The sequence below is a fragment of the Nanorana parkeri genome, unplaced genomic scaffold (genome assembly GCF_000935625.1).
Source record: "Nanorana parkeri isolate BGI_ZX_2015 unplaced genomic scaffold, ASM93562v1 scaffold722, whole genome shotgun sequence".
Taxonomy (NCBI): Eukaryota; Metazoa; Chordata; class Amphibia; order Anura; family Dicroglossidae; genus Nanorana; species Nanorana parkeri.
In genome coordinates this window covers 424,017-444,134 of record NW_017306990.1, presented here as the reverse complement: position 1 = coordinate 444,134, position 20,118 = coordinate 424,017, and the positions used below count along the sequence as shown (strand labels likewise).

Sequence of the window (20,118 nt, the reverse complement as noted above, 5' to 3'; positions counted from 1 at the left end):
GACATGGTGCGAATAAGTCCTTAATGTCTACAGACATGCATATATGTACTGTACATTTAGCAGTACACATTAGACCTGAATATTAAAAAAAGGAAATTTTTATGTCTGATCAATACATATAACATATAATGGTCTGTTAATACAGAATATATTTTCCTTCATGACAAAGAAGAATTCACCTTATGAAATGCCCAAAATGTTGATTGTTACTGATGTGAGGTTCTAGAAATTACCTGTCTTGACAGTTTACACCACAAAAGATACTCAAATTAGGAACAAAATGTACACATCAGTTTTACCAAAATGCTTATTGGTACCATTATTATATCTGTTAAATAATTAATAACATTACAGCTGTAACATTGCTACTTTGAAGGAGAGCACTTAAAATTATGGATAACATTGAATATCAAATTTTGCATTAAAAATTCTTGTTTATTACATCACAGAGATGTTTTGGTAGATGGAAAATACAGTTGCTATTTATTAATATACTGGAAACATTTTCAGCTCAATTTTTAAAATATATTTTTATTGTGCTTGTTACAAAAATACAATTATGACAACATTTACTGATAAAGTGATACATAGCATTAAAATTCAACAGATGTACATATCCAGATTATATAAAGATTACAAAACGTTATCAGCATACCATTCAATACATTTACAGAAGTATCAAGAGTAACTTAAAGGAATTAACATATTGAGTGGTATGATACTTTAATGTGGCTATGTGGTCTAAATGGGGCTAAGAAAATCTTAATGACTTGGAAACCTACAAAGAGAACATTACAGGATGTTGAGTTCTGCACAGTGTTTCCTGTAGTTTCTTAATGTGGCACCAGATTGTATGTTGAAATAGTAGCAAAGAGTAGCAGCTGGTCTCTTGAAAGCTCTTGGATAAAAAAGTTGGAACATGTATCAATAAACCCTCTACAAATAGGTTTATGATTCACAGCTTCCAAATTTTCTTAAATATGTACAATTTGAGGTCTGTTATAGTGGCATTTGGGAAAGAAGCCATGTGGACAAGACTGATTTTTTAACCACAAGTATGTATATGTTCCCATCTTCTCCTCTGAGTTGGTGAAGGATGTGCACTTAATGATTCTGGATTATGACATAGACCAATCAGGGGGTACCTGTTACTCTATGCATAAAGATTAAACACAATTTTCAAAATATTTCTATAAGGGAGCAAATATAAACCAAAGAAGGTGAGTGAGACTGGTGTGTTGTAGTTTGCATTTTGGGCATGAAAACATCCAGTTCTGCAAGAGTTTTTTGAGTTGAATATTAAAAGCAATGGAATTCCCCATTTGATTCCCCTACTATAGATCTCAGCAGATGCTTCCAATTGTTGGAATAAAGAGAACCACTTTTTGATTACCTTTGGGGAAGTCATAGGTTTATCTACTATAGGGTTTTCTAAAGTGTTGGTATAACCAAGAGAAAGATTACGTTTTAGTGGGTTCAGCTAAAATCACAGCTAATGGTTTGGCTAATTCAGGTTTGCTGTTTTTCAGTTCAGTTTTATAAATTCATGAGTGATTATTCTTTTCACTTTAGGCTGTTTCTTTTTACAGCTAAAACGTATTTCCTTATTATTTTGAAGATGACACTGATAATTATCATTATCTCAGGTTTTATTGTATATCCAGTTACAGTTTTAACTGGATTGTTTAATGAGCAACATTAAAAAAGCTCTGAACACATGATCCTGCAAAAGCAAGTGGCAGGAACTGAATCTGTATTTTTCAGGTAAATAGCAAATCTTATATTTGATAATTTATCTATACAAACAACACTTCTACATATTGTAGTGTATGCTGGTCAATTGCTATGGTCCTGAATGCCTGTGGGACCTGTAAGCACCCAAATATAAAGCTGCATGCTACAATGAACATTGGGCATAACAAGAATATAGCTGCAGTATTTTCAAAGGACATAGTTAAACCAAACCTGTAGTAAGGAGATAAGTGTGGTGCTGTATAGTAAGCCACATATTGTGGCTGCTCCTACCTTAACTGTGCTCCTCTGCCACCTTGACCCTCATTGGAGCTGTGAGAAAAACTTGATACTTCAGTGTTTGGTGTCTGAGTTGTTAGATGCCAGGCTGAGGGCTGCTGCATGGGGAGTGGGGAAGGGCAAACATAGCCCTAAGCAAATACACATGTATAAACAATCATTATTTTTATAGGATTCCTGTGGTGTATTGATGGTCATGAGAATGCAGTGGTGGTTAAAGTAGTCAGCAAAGGGTGTCTGCTGTATAGTGCATGCATAAAATTAATCAGAAACCTCAGTTACTATACCACCTTTTCAGCTTAGGGGAGCTTTCACTTTTACCAAATCATGACAAACATTCATCTATGTATGAAAATCTTCAGTGAGACACTTAGATATGCAATAGTTAGATTTGTGCAGATGCAAACTGGTGCCATGGTACTGATTAGGTTTGTAACCACAAAAATGTTGAACAATATTATGCAGACTTGTTACCATTTGATGCTGAATCATCTCTGGTCAAAAAACTTTTTCCAGGGCTCAAAGAAAATTCCATTCATGTCAGGGATTCTGTAGACACAGGCTGCAGAAAACAACATTTCCAGGGATACTAACTATTCAAAACAAATGTTTTGACTGGTGATCCACTTTAATGTCTAATTCTAATGGTTGTTAAGGGTCTCCACAAAAGAGTCCGGAGATTTACTTTAACATTTGCAAAAATTAAGCTAAGCAAGGAAATGTCAATACTAATATGAAATGCAGTGCAACTACATTGCATTTTCACAATCAGTTATATTCTTTACTATATGCTGTATTTGCAAATTGATCTAGGGAAGTGTGGAAATTAATAATGGAACTGTTAACTACTTTCCTTTAGGGATTGATTTGCCAAGGTCTTGATCTCAGTGTGCCGATTTTTTTCTTGACTTTGGAAATTCAATTTGAATACATGCTGAACATTTAAATAATATAGATATTAAAAAGATCAAAGAATAAGTGAAGTTGTTTGCCTGGACAGTTCATGGAGATTTCAGTTTTTAGATAAATGATCTAATACATTTCCCATTTTTGAAAACCCAAACACCATATAGGGTAATTTGTAAAAAAGATGATCATACAAACCTTACTGTGCCATTCTGTTACCACCCTTGTTACACGGCTTGAGATGATTTGGAGCATTTCTTCTAAACCCAATGTACCCTATTGTTTTATATTCTGTACTAGTGTGAGGGGGTAGTTGATGTTTCTTCTTGTGGTGTAGTGATAAGCAAGGGTATTGAAGGATTTCTCTAGCTTCAGAGAAGCCATGTGGGCAATGTTTAATGGTGGGTGTGATCCATAGTCTTTTAAGGCTGTCTGGTTTGTGCAAGGGTCAGAGTAAAGAGGAGAGTGCAAGTGATGAACAGTTCCAAGGTAACGTTTAAACCCATTTATTTTGTTGGGCAGATTCTTAAGGGCCCTTTCACATGGTTGGTCTGATCGGGTCTGCCTGTCAATTTTTCAGGCGGATGCCCAATGTAAGTTTATGGACAGCCGTGTGTAAACGGACGGGCGTCCATTTACACCCGGTTACCCGCAACTCCGGCCATGTCCTGAAAAACAAACAGATCAGAGATCCGTTTCACCGGACTGGAATGCGCCAGATCGGGAGTAATCTAATGTAAATGGACATATGTCAATTTACATCCGATTCCCCATAGACAGACATGGGGTCTGGTAGTTTCAGTTTTTTTCCCTCCATCGCAAAAAACTGTATAAACACGGATGTCACTGCTGTGATCAGGAGATTATCTGTGCATGGATCCTTTCCTTGTTCAGCCTGTGTGAAAGTCCCATAATTTTTTATCTAATTTTCATGTCTGTAGAATCTCATATGCCTTGTTTGTTTTTTATGTTTAGAAGACAAACAAAAATAATCCAAGAGCAGCTGAAAGAAACACAAAATGGGAAAAACTATAGTCTTCATGCATCCAGTTTGCTAGCAAAGGCAAAAAGCTTTGGAGAAAATAGAGTCCAACTACATAATGTAAGTATAAATATTATGTTTCTGTGGTTTTATGTTAATGCCTTATTTTCCTGTACCAGTGGTCAGTCTTTGATCTGTGTAGGAGTTATTTAGGGGAAGATACCAAGTCATCAAACCACTACAAGGAACTTAAATATGTGTTATATTTTTCTTCACCTGCTCAAAAGTTCTACAATTTACTTATTGCTGATTTACAGAATTATCAGTATCTGGCATTGAATATGTTTCTACATGATTATTTGATTTAATGTGATTTGAGCTGACAGTGGACAAACTGTGGTAGTGAAAGAGTGAATCACATCTACAAGAATGTGGATCTTGGCTTTCCTTTAACCATGACAGCACAATTACTGTGTCTTTAGCTAATATAAAATCACATCTTTTATTCTTCTATGGTGTTAGTAGGTTATACTAACATACTCATATTCCCTAGGGTCTGAAACCTGTTTAAATAAAGGTTCACATTTGTGTTTGCAATTCTCTTATGGTATAAAAAACTACTGTATATTAAAAAATCTCCTTTTAAAATATCAGGAAATATCTGTAGATAATTATACAAGCGAAGATAAAATACATATGGTAGATTGTAAAATTCAGCCATATCCATATATTCAGTGACATGTCTATCAAAATATAGACAGATCATCTCTATAATAATATAGATATATGCAATATATCATGGTTAAAAGAGAATAGTGGGTTAGGCATCAACTATAAGCATACATTTATGTGCAAACAAGTGATTGTCGCTCTATAATGACCTAAGCACAATTAAAATAAACATATTATGAGACTGTAATACACTTGTATCAGTTTCAATAAATATAGTGGGAACAAGACATATCCTGTTAAGCATTTTGTCAGTAAGTCATAGTTCATGTGGTTCACCCTATCAATTTTCATTACTTGTGAAAAATATAGGCAATCATATGTATAATTATGAAGGTGCAGTATCCATTTAGTATTTTTGTGTTAATGTACATTTTAGGTACATTCATTAGCCATATAAATTTGTTAATATTTATGTATGAAAATTATTTACTGCAGCATGGAATACTTTTTAGTAAAATCACCCTATTTATGAGCTAAAGTTTGCTCCAGATGGTCTTTAAAAATTCTACACTTGCTCTTTTTCTTTTACAGTATACAAAGTCTGAGCAGAATCCAGAGCCAATAAGAGAGAATGTAATGGAATCAAGCTTCTCTGAAACACAACCATTCTCAGAGTCTGTGCAGGTGGACAGAGGAAGTCAATCAGTGAAGCATCATCAGTAAGAACTGTAACATGGACACTCCACTGTAGTCAGGAAATGCAAGTAAAACGAAGTTTATTAAGGGCAAAACACAAAAAGTCTCTTTCCATCAACAGGGTAGACCTCCTCTCTTGTACAAGACAGCTTCCAGCAGCAACATAAATGAGAGTCTTTTGTTCACGTAAAGGCCAACATTCTCATAATAATCAGTCTTCTTCAGCATATACAATTCTTGTAGCATATACAGTCCTTGGTAGCTTTACTCAGCTCAAAGCCTCTCAGTACACCTCTGTGTGATACTCACACTGCTCTCCCAGCAGTGGATTACGGACTCTCTCAGCGGTGTCTAACAGGTCCCTTGGGTCACCTACCTTCCTGACCCCTCCCCACGTGGGGACTCACACTGCTCTCCCAGCAGTGCGTCCAACAGGTCCCTTGGGTCACCGACCTTCCTGACCCCTCCCCACGTGGGGACTCACACTGCTCTCCCAGCAGTGCGTCCAACAGGTCCCTTGGGTCACCGACCTTCCTGACCTCTCGCAGCCTCCCCCTGGGCTGTTCCACGTGTGCCCAGCATGCACCTGAGTCTGCCTGTGTCCGTGTGCCTCCTGCACACACACAACTCCCATTCAACTCTGGTCCAGACTCCTAATAAGGCTACTCTCAGCCACTTGATCAGCCCAAGCTGGTCATTGGTAACACCTGGCCCCAGGACTGGAGATCTCATTCCACCCAGAGCTCTAAGAGATCTCAAGAGCTCTAGATCCCAGCTACAATTAGGAAAACCTGGAAGGACCTGAAAAGCCAGGCTCTTCCTTATAACATTGTTTATATTCTGGACCCTCTCAGCCCCTTTGGCTGACGGTCCTGGGTGCCAATGTTGCCATACTATGCCACGACATTGTCATGAACTGCCACAGAACATATACTAGTCTAAGTGAAATTAAAGAGACCTGTTTATTTACAGCTGTCATATTTTTTACAGCTTTAAACTGTATAAAACCTACACAGAAATCTGAAAGGAGTTGTTGTCAATACTGGCAATGGGCATGGCACCATATACCAGCGCTTTGAGGCAAGGCCCTGGGTGTGTTTATGAACCCCCTAGAGGGCCAAGGAAAGGCCATTAAACAGGTCATTACTAAATTGCAACACCTCACACAAGAGGTGCATTGCAAGCCTTCAGGGCATTGCAGCAAAGTCCTAATGGCAGCTGCATCTGCCAATTTGCTTGTTGTTTTCCAGCAGTGGCTGAAGAGACTGTCTGCTTATGATTAAGGACCAGTTCCTCCACACATGTCTTGTGGAGTTTCCTGAAGTGTGTACTAGACCAAAAGCCCAAGTGGCCCAAATGAGAATAGACCACCAGGTTTTGCATAGACTATTGGAAACTGAATGCAATCACATATCACAGTTTTTGATGTCTACCCAATGCCAAAGGTTGATTGATTGTAAGATAAATAGGCCAGTGCCCATTATTTAACAATCTTGGACCTAAACCAGGGATACTGGCAGATTCCTTCAGATCCAAATCCCAGGTTTAGTGGTCTTAATCTACAAATGAATAAGTGTTTTAATATAAATAATTATCCTGCGTATTATATCAGCATATACTATCAGCACATAACTCAAAGCTGTGCCATATATTAAATAAATACTGTCCTGCAAATTATATCAAGATATAGCATAAAGTTACAAATTCACTGTTTAAATGTATATACGGAATTTTGACTACTGTTTTTAACAGTAAATTAATGCTGTCAAATTGTGTGTTTTTATAAGTGCTATTCTTGCAGTACAGATAATCCATTGCCACATTCCCAGGTCCTTAAGGTTTAACACTGAATTTGTTATGCCAGAGTCAGCACTCTCTGTGACATTGGCAAGCAGGTCACAGCATCGCAGAAGTTTCTCATAATCTAAGCTTTGCAATTTATTGCATCTTTGAGATAGGATTCATCATAACCGCAAATTTAACATGACAAAATAAATATATGGTAACCATGATAAATTGTTATACAGTGTTTGTGTGTGTGTGTGTGTGTGTGTTCATACGTTTGGTATCTCAGACATCTGTAACAGAAGCACTAGAGGTAGCGGTAGAAGATGCAGTTAAGCTGTTTTTCTTTTCTGGGGTTCATAAGGACTCCTTATCAATGTCCCTAATCACTATCTAATCAGCATTAAAAGGAACCCATCCAATGCCTAACGTCTAAAGCAGACAAATGTGTGAGTGAGAATCCTGTGTTAGGACTAACTCTGCTTCTGGGAGAATTTCCTTTTTAGTCCCTAGACTAAAGCCTCAGAAGGGCCAGGTAAATAATAATACTATAAATAATAATAATAGTATTACTAATAAAAGGTTAAAGTCCCTACCCCTAGTACTTCCCCTACGTACTCCCTTCTGCAACACTCATTTCCTATTATGGGACTTTCTAACTTTGTAAATGTTGATCAATATGTCTACTCGCGATTTACGGTACTCGCCTAGGAGGCTCGGTTATAGTTCAGCTCCAGTGAGCCCATTATTATTGCCTGTGTGAATCCAAATTGGAATAATTATCTGCTTTCTTAGACAATGCTGTATACTGTATGTCTCACTGTTTCTAATATTACAATTGTGGATCCATAATCTGATGTAATCAACAATGTTTGTGTTGCAGATTCTATATACCTTAATAAAAATCTATTGAATAAAAATAAATGATTAAATAAAAAGGTTAAAGTATGCCTCGCATGTGAACAATGATATCATTGAGCACTATTAGTAAGTATGCACGTGGGTGACATATCTGCCTTGTAGCTGTACAGAGCTGAAAAATATGGATTGGGGGTGTTAATTGCATGGTCTATACAGAACTGAGGGGCTGAGTGTAAGGGATGTTGGAATGGGGTATGTGTAAGTAAAGGTGGGGTGGTAAGACTTTAGATGTTGGGAAAATATGGGGGTTGTACATGGGTGTTAGAATGGGGAAGGTAGGTTGCTAGAGATAGCAGGGGACCTGACTCATTACTTGCACTGGGGCCCAAAGTCTTCAGGTAACACCTCAGTGACACTCTTAGAACACTGGGCTGAGGTCATTAGTGGCGTGCCCCAGGGTTCTGTACTTGGCCTATGCTTTTTAACCTGTTTATTAATGATATAGGGGAGGGAGTGAGTAGCCATGACTCAGTGTTTGCTGATAATACGAAAATTGGGAGGGTAGTAGACACAGATTTAGACACTATAACATTACAGGAGGACCTGGATAAAATCGGGGAGTGGGCAACTGTATGGCAGTTGAAGTTCAATGTCGATAAATGTAAGGCAATGCACCTTGGAGTTAAAAATAGGCAAATGGACTATACACGTATGGGTGTGCCACTAGGAAAGTCAGAAACGGACAAGGATTTGGGGGTCATTATAGACCGCAGATTGAACAACAGCTCGCAGTGCCAGGCTGCTGTAAACAAAGCAAGTAGAGTCCTGTCTTGCATTAAGAAAGGAATGTATTGCAGGGACAGATCTATAATTTTACCACTTTACAGATCACTGGTTCGGCCACATCTGGAGTATGTGGTCCAGTTTTGGTCACCGATACTCAGAAAGGATGTCCTTGAGCTGGAAAAAGTCCAGAGGAGGGCAACCAAACTCATTAAGGGGTTCGAGGACCTGAACTTTGAAACAAGGCTGTTAAAATTAAATATGTTCTCGTTGGAGGTTAGGAGATTAAGGGGGGACATGATTCTCCTGTATAAACTATTCAATGGTGACAGCAACATCACAAAACAAACTGTTTACATTAAGTTCAGTAACAAAGACCAAAGGGCACAACCAAAAATTGGTGGGGAAAAAATGTCAACACACAGGACGCAAGGGGTTCTTCACAGTTAGAGCGGTTAAGGTCTGGAACTCGCTTCCGCAGGAAGTGATTTCAGCTAAGAGTGTGGAATCATTCAAGAAAGTCCTAGACGAGACCATAACATACAGGGGTACTCCTAAGAGCAAAATTACACACGGACTAATACACACGCACACACCTGATCAAACATAAATGCACACACGCAATAGGTTGGACTTGATGGACTTATGTCTTTATTCAACCTCAAATACTATGTAACTATGTAGCATGTTAACCTACTTTGTCCTTCTGAAGACATTGGAATAACTGCTATTATAGCTATCATGTTTTGGTTTAATTTCACATAAAAGGAACACTTTACATATTTTGCTGTTATTTGTGTTCTTATATCCTTTGTTCTTGTGTGAAAACATACCGAAATGATTCTCATATGATATGTTTTTTACAGTATGATGGGTGTCCTTTGATGTCATGCAACACATTTTACAGTGAAACAAATTGCAGGCACTGTAATGAAAAAAAAAATGTTTTTCAATGACAGATGTCAAGTCTAACCCTTTCATCTTCTAACCTCTTTTCTCATCACACAGCTTCTTCCTTAACATACCTTAATACCATACCAGGCAGCGTACTTGTTATCAATGTTATTTTAAATACGCTGTCGTGTATTAAAGGCTTATATAACTGTAAAAAATTAGATTATGCAAGTGTTAAAGAAAATGTGTTACAAAACAGTGAACTGATTGTATGGTGAACTTCTAGGGTCACTTAACCCGAAAGTGACGCTTCTTTCATAGAATGAGTTTGGAGGGGTAAATTACATACTGGCCTTTTACTTTGGCTCAGAAGCTCTGTCTGCTATAACTTTTACATCTGTTTTACATTTTACATCTGTTTCTACTAACCTTGAAAAACAATTGGGCGACTTCCGGTTCCGGCGCCTAATGGAATAGACATGCGCTCCTCAGCTCCGTCCCGCCACACCGACCAATATCGGTGCCCATCCAGTCTTGATCCGGTCTGATGCCACGGGAGGACCCTCTTCCTCCCGTGGCATGGAGAAATACCTAGCCCGCGCTCCGACCGCGAAACAGTCACTGGAAACGCCACTCGAAAACAGACGCGGCGTCACCAACATGGCGGCCGTCGAGGAGATGTAGCTCAGCCGTCACGAGGGATCTGGGGGTGAGTCATCTCCTTCTGCTGACAGGGTAGACTATCAGCACCTAGCCTCTGTTGTAGCCACACACCTCAAGGCAGATCTGGCACACATCATCGCCGACTCCCTCAAGCAACACATGGGGCAATTCAATGCGGCTCTGGAGGCCCAAGGCCATAAGATCCGTGCACTGGAATCCCGGGTATCAGATATAGATTATACAATCTACACTAACCGTCAGACCGCCTTTCTGATAATGTGCAATATCTTGCTGACAAGGTGGATGATTTAGAAAACAGGGCACGCAGGAACAACCTGAGGGTCATTGGAGTCCCTGAATCTGTCACACCTGCTGAGCTCCATCATTACTGTTCCAACATCATACCCCAGGCCTTGGGCCTCTCCGCCATGTGCAAGGTGGAGAGAGCCCATAGGTTGGGGCCCCCCAAAGACCCCACAAAGCCTAGAGCAGTGATCGTCCGATACCTGGACTACTCAGACAGACATCGCCTGTTTCAAGCCTACCGTTCCCAGCGCAATTTGGTAGCTGGAGTACACAAGCTCCTAATGTTTGCGGACTACTCCGTCGAACTTACTAAACAGCGCAAGGCCTTTCACGAGGTTTGTCAAGCATTGGTCAATCAGCGGATCAAGTTTGCACTTGCATACTCAGCCATCTTACGAGTCACCACCCCTGAGGGCAGAGTGCTCCAATTCACTTGAGTTGACCGTGCCAAAGCCTATATCCAGTCGCTCAAAACGCTCTCATCTGATTCTCCAATCAAGAGCCCCCCGCGTAAGAAGAAGATGGACTCCCTCACCTGAGGTGTTCACTATGTTTTCAGCCTTATACTTACGCCACATGTTGGTTGGGGGTCCGGTCTGAGAGATGCCACCTCAGAGATAATATCCCACGAACTGGGCACTATTAACATCAAGGTGGGACTACACACTTACTATGTCACCACGAACGTGTCCTCACATTACTAATCTGGCACCTGCTGTTTTAACCACATCTGGCGGGACGGCGCGTCCATGTTGCGAGATCTGGGTTTTTTTGCTTCTCGTTAACAATGTTCTTACTTGTTCCTGTTTTTTTTTTAATTTTTCCTCTTTTATCCATCCTGATTACACCAGCTTCTACTGGTCTACGCGCTGGGGTTGGGTTCTCTGACCCTCTGCGGGACTACAACATACGTACCTCCATTTGGGGAAAAAAGGAAGTCTATATTCACAGTTCATTTTTTTTCTACTATTACTGTTATGTTCATTCAGTTTTTCATAATATCTCCAAGATATACGCTATGTTCAACAACTGCTCTCCACTCAAGATCCTTGTTATGTACTTTGTGTCCCCCTGGGCTGGGACTGTCCACCATCTTCTGGGAGGATCAGCACGGGTCCCTCCCACCCCCACGGACCCTACCAAGTTTCCCCACATTAACATACAAACAACACCTTATGCGGAGGTCATCCTATTAGGATGTTTCAGGAGCACCGGGACGCCTGTAATCATCCATTATTTTTCTGACTGCTCAAGTCAATCTTCCACTCTTCATCACATCGTCTACATATGGGATCCCCCCTGAATGTGATCACCTGCAATGTTAAAGGACTCAAATCGCCTAACAAACGACGTCAGGTTATACGCCATCTTAAAAAACTCAATGCAGATGTAGCCTTGCTGCAGGAGAGCCACCTCAAATTGGCAGACTTCAAAAGAATGCAGCAATCTTGGGTAGGCACGGTCGTGGGAGCACCGGCTAAGGGACGATCCGCAGGGGTCATTACCCTGATAAACAAATCCCTGCCACACACCCTTCTTTCCCACCAACACGACCCATCAGAAGGTAGATGGTCTCACGCCTCCATTCAACTCCATTCGCATACCATTGACATTTGGAATATCTATGGACCGAACTCAGAAAACAAATCTTTCTACAATGTTCTGACATCCTCTCTCATGGCTAGAGACCCATCTTCATTCCTCCTACTAGGGGGTGACTTTAATGCCGTACCTTCTTCATTAGAGGACCGCTCCTGGGAATCACATCAACCCTCTCGTCTACTGAATCCTCAAGATCAACACCTAAACACCATGATGCAAGCCTGTGGACTCACCGACATGTGGAGATTTCTTCATCCCCTGGACAGAGAATATACACATTTCTCCCATGCTCACAGATCTTTGTCCTGCATTGATTTATTTCTCTCCTCTTCCAACTTGATCACCAAGATCCGATCTGTGTCCATTGAAGATATGGTAATATCCGACCACTCTCCTGTATTACTGTCTATCCATGGTTTTGATTTGCCTAGCCGTGTCACCATATGGAGATTTCCCGCCTATCTGTTCACCGATGACACCTTCCATGCTCATCTCCAACAATGGTGGCGCGACTACGCAACGGATAATGTTTCTCATGTTAATGACTATACACTTTTCTGGGAGGTTGCAAAGGCAGTACTTCGTGGTAAGATTTTGGCCTATGCAACCTCCCAGAAAAAATTGACGAGGAAAAAATATGAGGAAGCATGCACAGAAGCCAGACAATTTAATTTGCTCTATAAACAAGCCCCTACGGCCACTAATAGATCATCCTGGATCTCGGCCAAGCAATCTTGCGACCATTGGATCCAGCAGTATGATCTCCAAATTAGAACCCATAAAGATGTGGAGTTATTTAAACATGGGAATAAAGCAGGGAAGTTGCTGGCCAATTTGGTGAGAGGTACCTCTACAACCTCCCACATCCTTCGTCTACTAGATGACCAAGGTGTAGTTCACTCCGACCCAGCCCGTATCACACAAATATTCAGCACCTTCTATCAAACTTTATATGCTGCTGAACCGGGAGACATGGTTGCTGGTGCTGACTTCCTCGGGAAAGTCCCCCTACCCTCCCTCTCTACTGATGACCTAGCTTTTCTAAATGCCTATATCTCCCTCCAAGAACTACAAAATGTTATCCATTCCCCCCCTCGCTCTAAAGCACCGGGACCGGATGGCTTAACTACTGAATTTTATAAAATTATAGCTGAGGATGTTAGCCCCACACTGTTACTTCTCTTTAATCATATTCTACACACGAGAACATATCCACCCACCTTTAATGATGCATATATTGGACTATTACCCAAACAAGGCAAAGATCCATTGGTCGCGGCCTCCTACCATCCCATATCCCTGTTAAATCAAGACGCTAAGCTACTCTCCAAAATCTTGGCAGATCGTCTGGCCACTCTGTTGCCAAAACTCATCTCGTCGGATCAATCTGGCTTTGTTAAAGGCAGAGCTGCGGTCCAAAATATACGTAAAGTAATGATGGCATTGGAATGCTCAAAGCTGTCAGGTCCCTCTCCGTCTCCTTTGGCTATCTTGGCCCTGGACGCGGAGAAGGCATTTGACAACGTCAACTGGCAATGGCTTAAACTACTAATGTCTCGTATGGGTTTTTCTGGCACGTTTTTCCATTTAATCTCTACCATGTATACTTCTCCTATGGCCCGAATCTTCACATCCACCGCTCTCTCCCCTCCATTCTCTCTACATAAAGGCACACGCCAAGGTTGTCCTCTATCTCCCTTGCTTTTTAATCTGGCGATACAACCCCTATCCCGTTCTCTGGCCTCCTCTCCGGGTTTCCAGGGGATTCGGGTGGGCTCATCCGAACTAAAAATAATTTTATTTGCAGATGACATCTTACTTTTCCTCTCTGACCCCTCTACTCAACTGCCACACATCTTACAACATATACGACTATATGGCACGTTCTCTGGTCTCAAGATCAATATGGCTAAGAGTGAATTGCTATCTCTGGCTCTACCCCCGGTCAAATCTAATCTCACCTGGCCCGATCAATATAATATTACCATCAAGACTGATTCTATCAAATACCTGGGAATTCAAATCCCTTGTAAGGCTACCAACCTATATGCTCTAAATTACTCCCCGATCATTCGTAAAATCACAACCCAATTACAGAAATGGCAGGATTTACGTCTCTCCATTTTAGGCCGCTGTCACTTAATGCACATGATTAGTTTCACCCGACTCCTGTACCCAATGCAAACTATCCCCCTACTCATCAAGCATAAAGACATACAAACTTTAAATACGGCCTTTTCTAGATTGATCTGGCGAGAAAAAAAAACCAGAATAGCATTTTCCAAACTGCAAAAACCAGCACGCCATCTGGGGGCCAATCTCCCTAATATCAGATTTTATAACCTGGCCAGTCTTTTCCGCCATGTCCGTGATTGGGTACATAACACTTCTTTCTTTACCAATACGTCGCTGGAATCTTCGCTGGTGGTCCCCTGGTCCCTCACCGGAGTTTTACACACTCCCCTTCCCTATCTCCCACTAAATATTAAGAGGAATATCCTCTTGAGAGACACCATTATCGCTTGGAGGGAAGTAAGGAAATTGTATCACTTACCTGGCATGGTCTCTCCCATGATGCCTATTATCTCTATCCCACATTTTCCACCAGGACGTGAATCTAACACATTCAAAGAATGGAATCTTAAAGGTATTAGAACCATCTCAGATATCTTGACTCCCCGAGGCCAACGCAGAACACTCCAAGACCTCATTTCCACACACAAAATCTCACCCAATGATTTCTTACAATATGCTCAAATCTCCCACTTTATGTCACATTATTTATCTCTACCCTGGAATGCCTCTGCCTTTACTCCTTCTCGCCAACTCCTGTCCTCCCCTACACAGAAAATGTCCCTGTCCTCTCTATATAGGTCCCTATACTCATTCTCTTCTTCCTCCTCCTCCACTATACCCCCTTATGTACACAAATGGGCCGCCTTCCTGGGCCACACTCCTGAGGTTACTCAGTCACTTATACTAAAGGGATGGAGGGGGGTACGTTCGGCGATTGTCAACGAGTCATGGAGAGAGATACAATTTAAGTTAGTCCACAAAGCATACCTCCGGGCTGGTTGATATCCTGTCCGAAATGCCATCTCTCCCTACCCGACCTTACACATCTGATGTGGCTATGCCCTCAAATCCAACTCTTCTGGACATCAGTTATTTCATATATGAACAGAAAATCTGGCGGCTCTAGAGCACTTTCCCCAGAAATTTGTCTCTTCCATGCCCCGATGCCTGATCTTTACACACCACCTAGCCTCACTAGATGGGAGCACTTGTGCATTCTAACTGCTAAAAAAACCATTCTGACCAACTGGATATCTGCCCTGCCTACATCGTTCTCCACATTTAAGTCTAGATTACTCCATCTCATGCTAATTGACAAATTAGATACAAAATTTAATCAATCTCACACTGAATTATTCTTCCACACATGGAAACCTTTTTTGGTATCTGAACTGTCTATGCATCAATTACAGGAGGTTATGACTATCTTCCAACACTCTACATGGTATTTAACAGAAAAACTAAGTGGCTCCCTGGGGCCTCTAGATGTCCTTTAACATTCCCCCCTAGCACACTAGTTCTCACAGGAACCATCTCACACATGACCCCCGTCGCTCAATCTTGGTAGACTCGTACATTAGGCAATCCATGATACTGCTTATATTCTCAATGCATTGATCATTTGTGTTCTTAGAAAATTTATTTTTTCCCTCTATAATAACATCCCACTGTGCAAAGAAGTCCTAGCCCTAGATACTCTAGATACCCCCCCAAACAGTCTTCTCGACAACCACACATATCTACATAACCTCGGTTTATTGGTTAGTTCTGCTCAGTTGAGCATTGATGATTGTAATCTATGTTATTCTACTAATTTACCCTGTGATATATGCATCGTCTTTTGGTCCAGGCTCCTGTACCTACGACAATGTAACCTAATTTTCTTACCAATGTAACCACTATGTATCCCTGAGTGATTCAGGTTGTATGTAAGACCTCATTTCTTATTATAACCAAATAAAAATTTACATGCTCAAAAAAAAAAAACAATTGGGCGTAGCTAGCAGTGACAGCTAGCTCCACCCAACTGTTTCCTATTGGCTGGCACATGCCAGAGTCTACTAGCAGGTCCCAGCCAATGAATAACAACTGGGCGGAGCCGGCCAGAATATCACAGCGAGCTCCACCCACTTGTTATTGTTTAACCACTTGAAGTCCGTGGTGTTAAACCCCCTTCCTGTCCAGGAAATTTTTCAGTATTCAGCGCTGCGGTACTTTGACTGACATTTATTCCGTCATGCAACTCTGTACGGAAATAGATTTTATACCATTTTTGGGGGACATATACAGCTTTCTTTTGGTGGTATTTAATCACCACTGGGGTTTTTATTTTTTAAGATATAAAGCAAAAATTACCGAAAATTTTAAAAACAAACTGTTTCCCCTATATTAAATGATAAAACATTTATTATTACCCAATTTTTTGGTAAAATATAAAAAATGTGCGCGCGTGAAACCTAAAAAAACTACAATAACCCAAATTGGCCATAGGCAATGCTTTAATAGCTTTTACCACTCATCAGTTTAGTGTTATCAGTGATTGATGGTCCTACAATTATTGCTCTCACTCCAACATTGGCGACCATATGTAACCTGTGTAGCGCAATTGTCATTTTCGCACGCTGGTGCATCGAAGGCGTATTTACGTTTATGTGTGTGTAAATGTGGGGGTGGGGGACTTAAAAAGTTTGGAGTTTTTCTTTTTACATGTGACTTTTAATTTTTTTTTTACTTTTGTTATTTTTTTTACTTTTGTTATTTTTTTTATACTTGTTATTGCTAACACATAGGGGGATGACAAGCTCCCTACGTGATAGCACAGGTACACTGACAGGTCCTCTTTATGGAGACATTAAGGGTCTCTAAGACCCCTAACGTCATCTGGGGACCCCAAAAGAAGCTTCTTCTCTCTGGCTATAGCAGCCAGAGGACTGACAGGTGAATGTGGAAGTGATGTAATACACATCACTTCTGCATTCACAGCAAGGAGGGAGATTAGCATCGCAAAGACATACATATGATCGGCAGGCTATAGACCCGCCGATCATATGTATATCAAACAGCCGATAACGGCTGTAAAGAGTGGGCGGATTTTTTCTGCCCATGCGTGCGCGCGTTAAGGGGCGCATGCGAGCAGAAAAAAAGCGGTCTAATGACGGCAACCCGCCCGTGTGAGTCTGCCGTACGTCTGTTTTTTCTTAACGGGTGGACGGCAGGAGGTTAATGACAGATCATCATCCCCAGGTCATTTGGTGATGCTGATCTGTCATTACAACTGGGCAGAGCGAGCCGTGAGATCACGGCTGGCCCTGCCCAGCTGTCATTTACATGGCGATCGGTCGGCTTTGTCTGACCTTTCTCCACGCTTTGGCTGTCACTTCGGCTCAGTCGAGCCAAAGCATATGCTTTCGGCTCGGCTGCGGTATGGGCTATTGTGAATAGACCTTACTGAACCAAAAGGCTCCGGCGGCCGAAGGATCAGCCGAAGCTACGGCTGTATCCTTTGGCTCCATAGTGAATAACCATCTATATCTTTTAGGTTTTGTGGCACACCCTAATATATTATACATTCTTTTTTGGTACTGATAAGGTTTTAAATTTGGTAGTGAATTTGGATGCATACATTTTAATCTTTGTTTTTTATTTGGAATAAATAGTATAAAGTTAGACAAAATGCATTTTCTGTATTTTTACAACATTTTTGCCATTTGTGTCCCCCATATATTTCCCACAAAGTATAATCTACAAAGTATTTTGATTAAAATGATATCAGTGCAAGTTTTGTGTAACATAGAGCAATGGTAACAGTCAAAGTGAACATATTTGTTTTACTTTAAGATAACTTTATTCAGCTTTCAATTTAACATTGTGACGCACACAGGATTAAAAAAAAGGGTGCATACATTTTTAACGTTAAGACCATATAAAGTTTCCCATTCTACCGCTTACATAGTCATAATACACAGAACACCCAAAGGAGCAGTAACCCACTGTTAAACATTTTAAAATTGAGCTGGGGCAAATAACTGGTGTCTCTACGCTGCTTTTAAACAGCACCCAGGACCCCAGTTTGTTAAAACAATCTAATATGTTAGTTACATTTAATATTTAATGTTGATTATATTAATTTTTACAAGTATTAACATAAGGAATAACAAATCCCTTCAAGGGAAAATCATGGTTCCTTTAGATTCCAGCAATTATTAAACATAAACTTACTGAGCCCTTCTAAAATAAAAGCTTACAACAAAAGAACATAGACAGGGTACTGTTTATGCTGGATAAATTTGATGTTTTCTTCTGACCTCGGTAACAGATCATGTGGACTAAAGCAATGGAACCAGCTACTATTAAATGGCATTAGTTCTACCACTTGCAGTGCCACCACAGCTCAGAGTGCACACTGGAGGTAGAACCTTAAGTAATGTCAGCACCTCTCCATCTCTCCCTCTTCCTAGAGAGGCAGACTAATGGCATAGAGTCTCAATGTGTCATGCCTGTTAAGAGTTTAGCAGCTCAAATCGTGTCATGGGAATACATTGCATGTTACCAGCCTTACAGTGGCAACTCTAGGAACAATATATAGGGGGGCACATGAATGCGGCGGACCCTGCAAGGACACCTTGCCGATCCCTGGCGGGGGGGCACACGGGGGGGGCAAGTGAAAACCTTTCCCCCCTGTAGCGACGCCACTGCAGCCTTAACCCCTGCAATAACCCCTTTCTTTAGACTGCATCAAACTGATCAGATGCCCTTTTTTAACAATTTATTATTATAAGCGAAGTATTTTAATGCATGTACCATAGCATTTCCAAACAGTGTCTTAATTCTAGTGCACTAACTGTTGCTTTATGTTTGGGCACCAAATAACTTGTAGCTTGTTTTTTATATATAGAACTGAATGTATAGAAAAAGGTAGCTTAACAGTACTGTTTTTGTACTCAGTGCAAAAATATGAATGGAGCAGAATTGTAATAGAAGGACCCCTTACATAATCTAGTGTAACCTTGACTATAAGAACAACAAATCTTGTTGCCTATGGCAACAAGAAATCCTCCTGTATGCATGTTTCTCATATAGTAGCCATTGTACTTTGGTGGCACAGACACTATAGATAGCTTCCTACAGGGAACTGTTCAGTTATGGGCTTGAATAGTGAATGTAGGGATTTATTTCAGTTTTAGCAGACTGTATTTTTGAAGAGATGTTAACATCCACTTCTGCAATATTATGCCCCATCCCTTCATATTACCATGGCAGCTCTAAGGAAGTTAAGCGATAGTTTTAAGGCACTTTATCCTGACAGATAATAAATAATATTTATGTTTTTCAAACCCAATTAGTCTGTAACCCTACTCCTCAGTGCTTCTTTTAGACAAACTGTATATTCAGAAATGAGATTAAAGTAAGTCCTAAATATAGCACCTTCAAAATATACTACAATCTACATCACTGCATCATTGGAGGACACTGTATTCCCTGTTTTCTCATTCACAGCATTATGTGTGTTTCTAAAATACAGTTATACTTTAAGCAAGAATTCAAACTACTTTTAAGAATGTTCTTCAATGTAAATGCATGTGGTCTGTATCATGACTTTAGATTTACTAAAAAACAATTCTATTTCATTTCAGTGTATCTTTTTTTATCTTGTTGTGAGATGGTTAATTGGAAAGATATTAAGTGATTCCAATGTGTTTGATGTGTAGGAACCTTTCAACAAGAAATGCCTTTCGGAGAACTCCCCCTCTGCCCAGAGGTCGCCTCAATGGGATTACAGGACCAGCATATCAACAGCTGGAGGAGCCTGGGCTTATAGATCAGGACACAATACCATGCCAAGGGTAGGTGATGAAAACCAC

The 20,118-nt window shown here is 40.6% G+C and overlaps 1 protein-coding gene across 1 annotated transcript in view; it reads left to right on the top strand.

Moving 5' to 3' along the window:
• Positions 1 to 20,118, top strand: part of LOC108793128 (pro-neuregulin-3, membrane-bound isoform-like) — a 480,301-nt gene that overhangs the window by 417,916 nt on the left and 42,267 nt on the right. Inside the window, exons 7-9 of the mRNA XM_018564084.1 lie at positions 3,913 to 4,039; positions 5,183 to 5,310; positions 19,966 to 20,100. Of these exons, the coding sequence (XP_018419586.1) occupies positions 3,913 to 4,039; positions 5,183 to 5,310; positions 19,966 to 20,100 (390 nt within the window). The remainder of the gene's footprint in view (positions 1 to 3,912; positions 4,040 to 5,182; positions 5,311 to 19,965; positions 20,101 to 20,118) is intronic.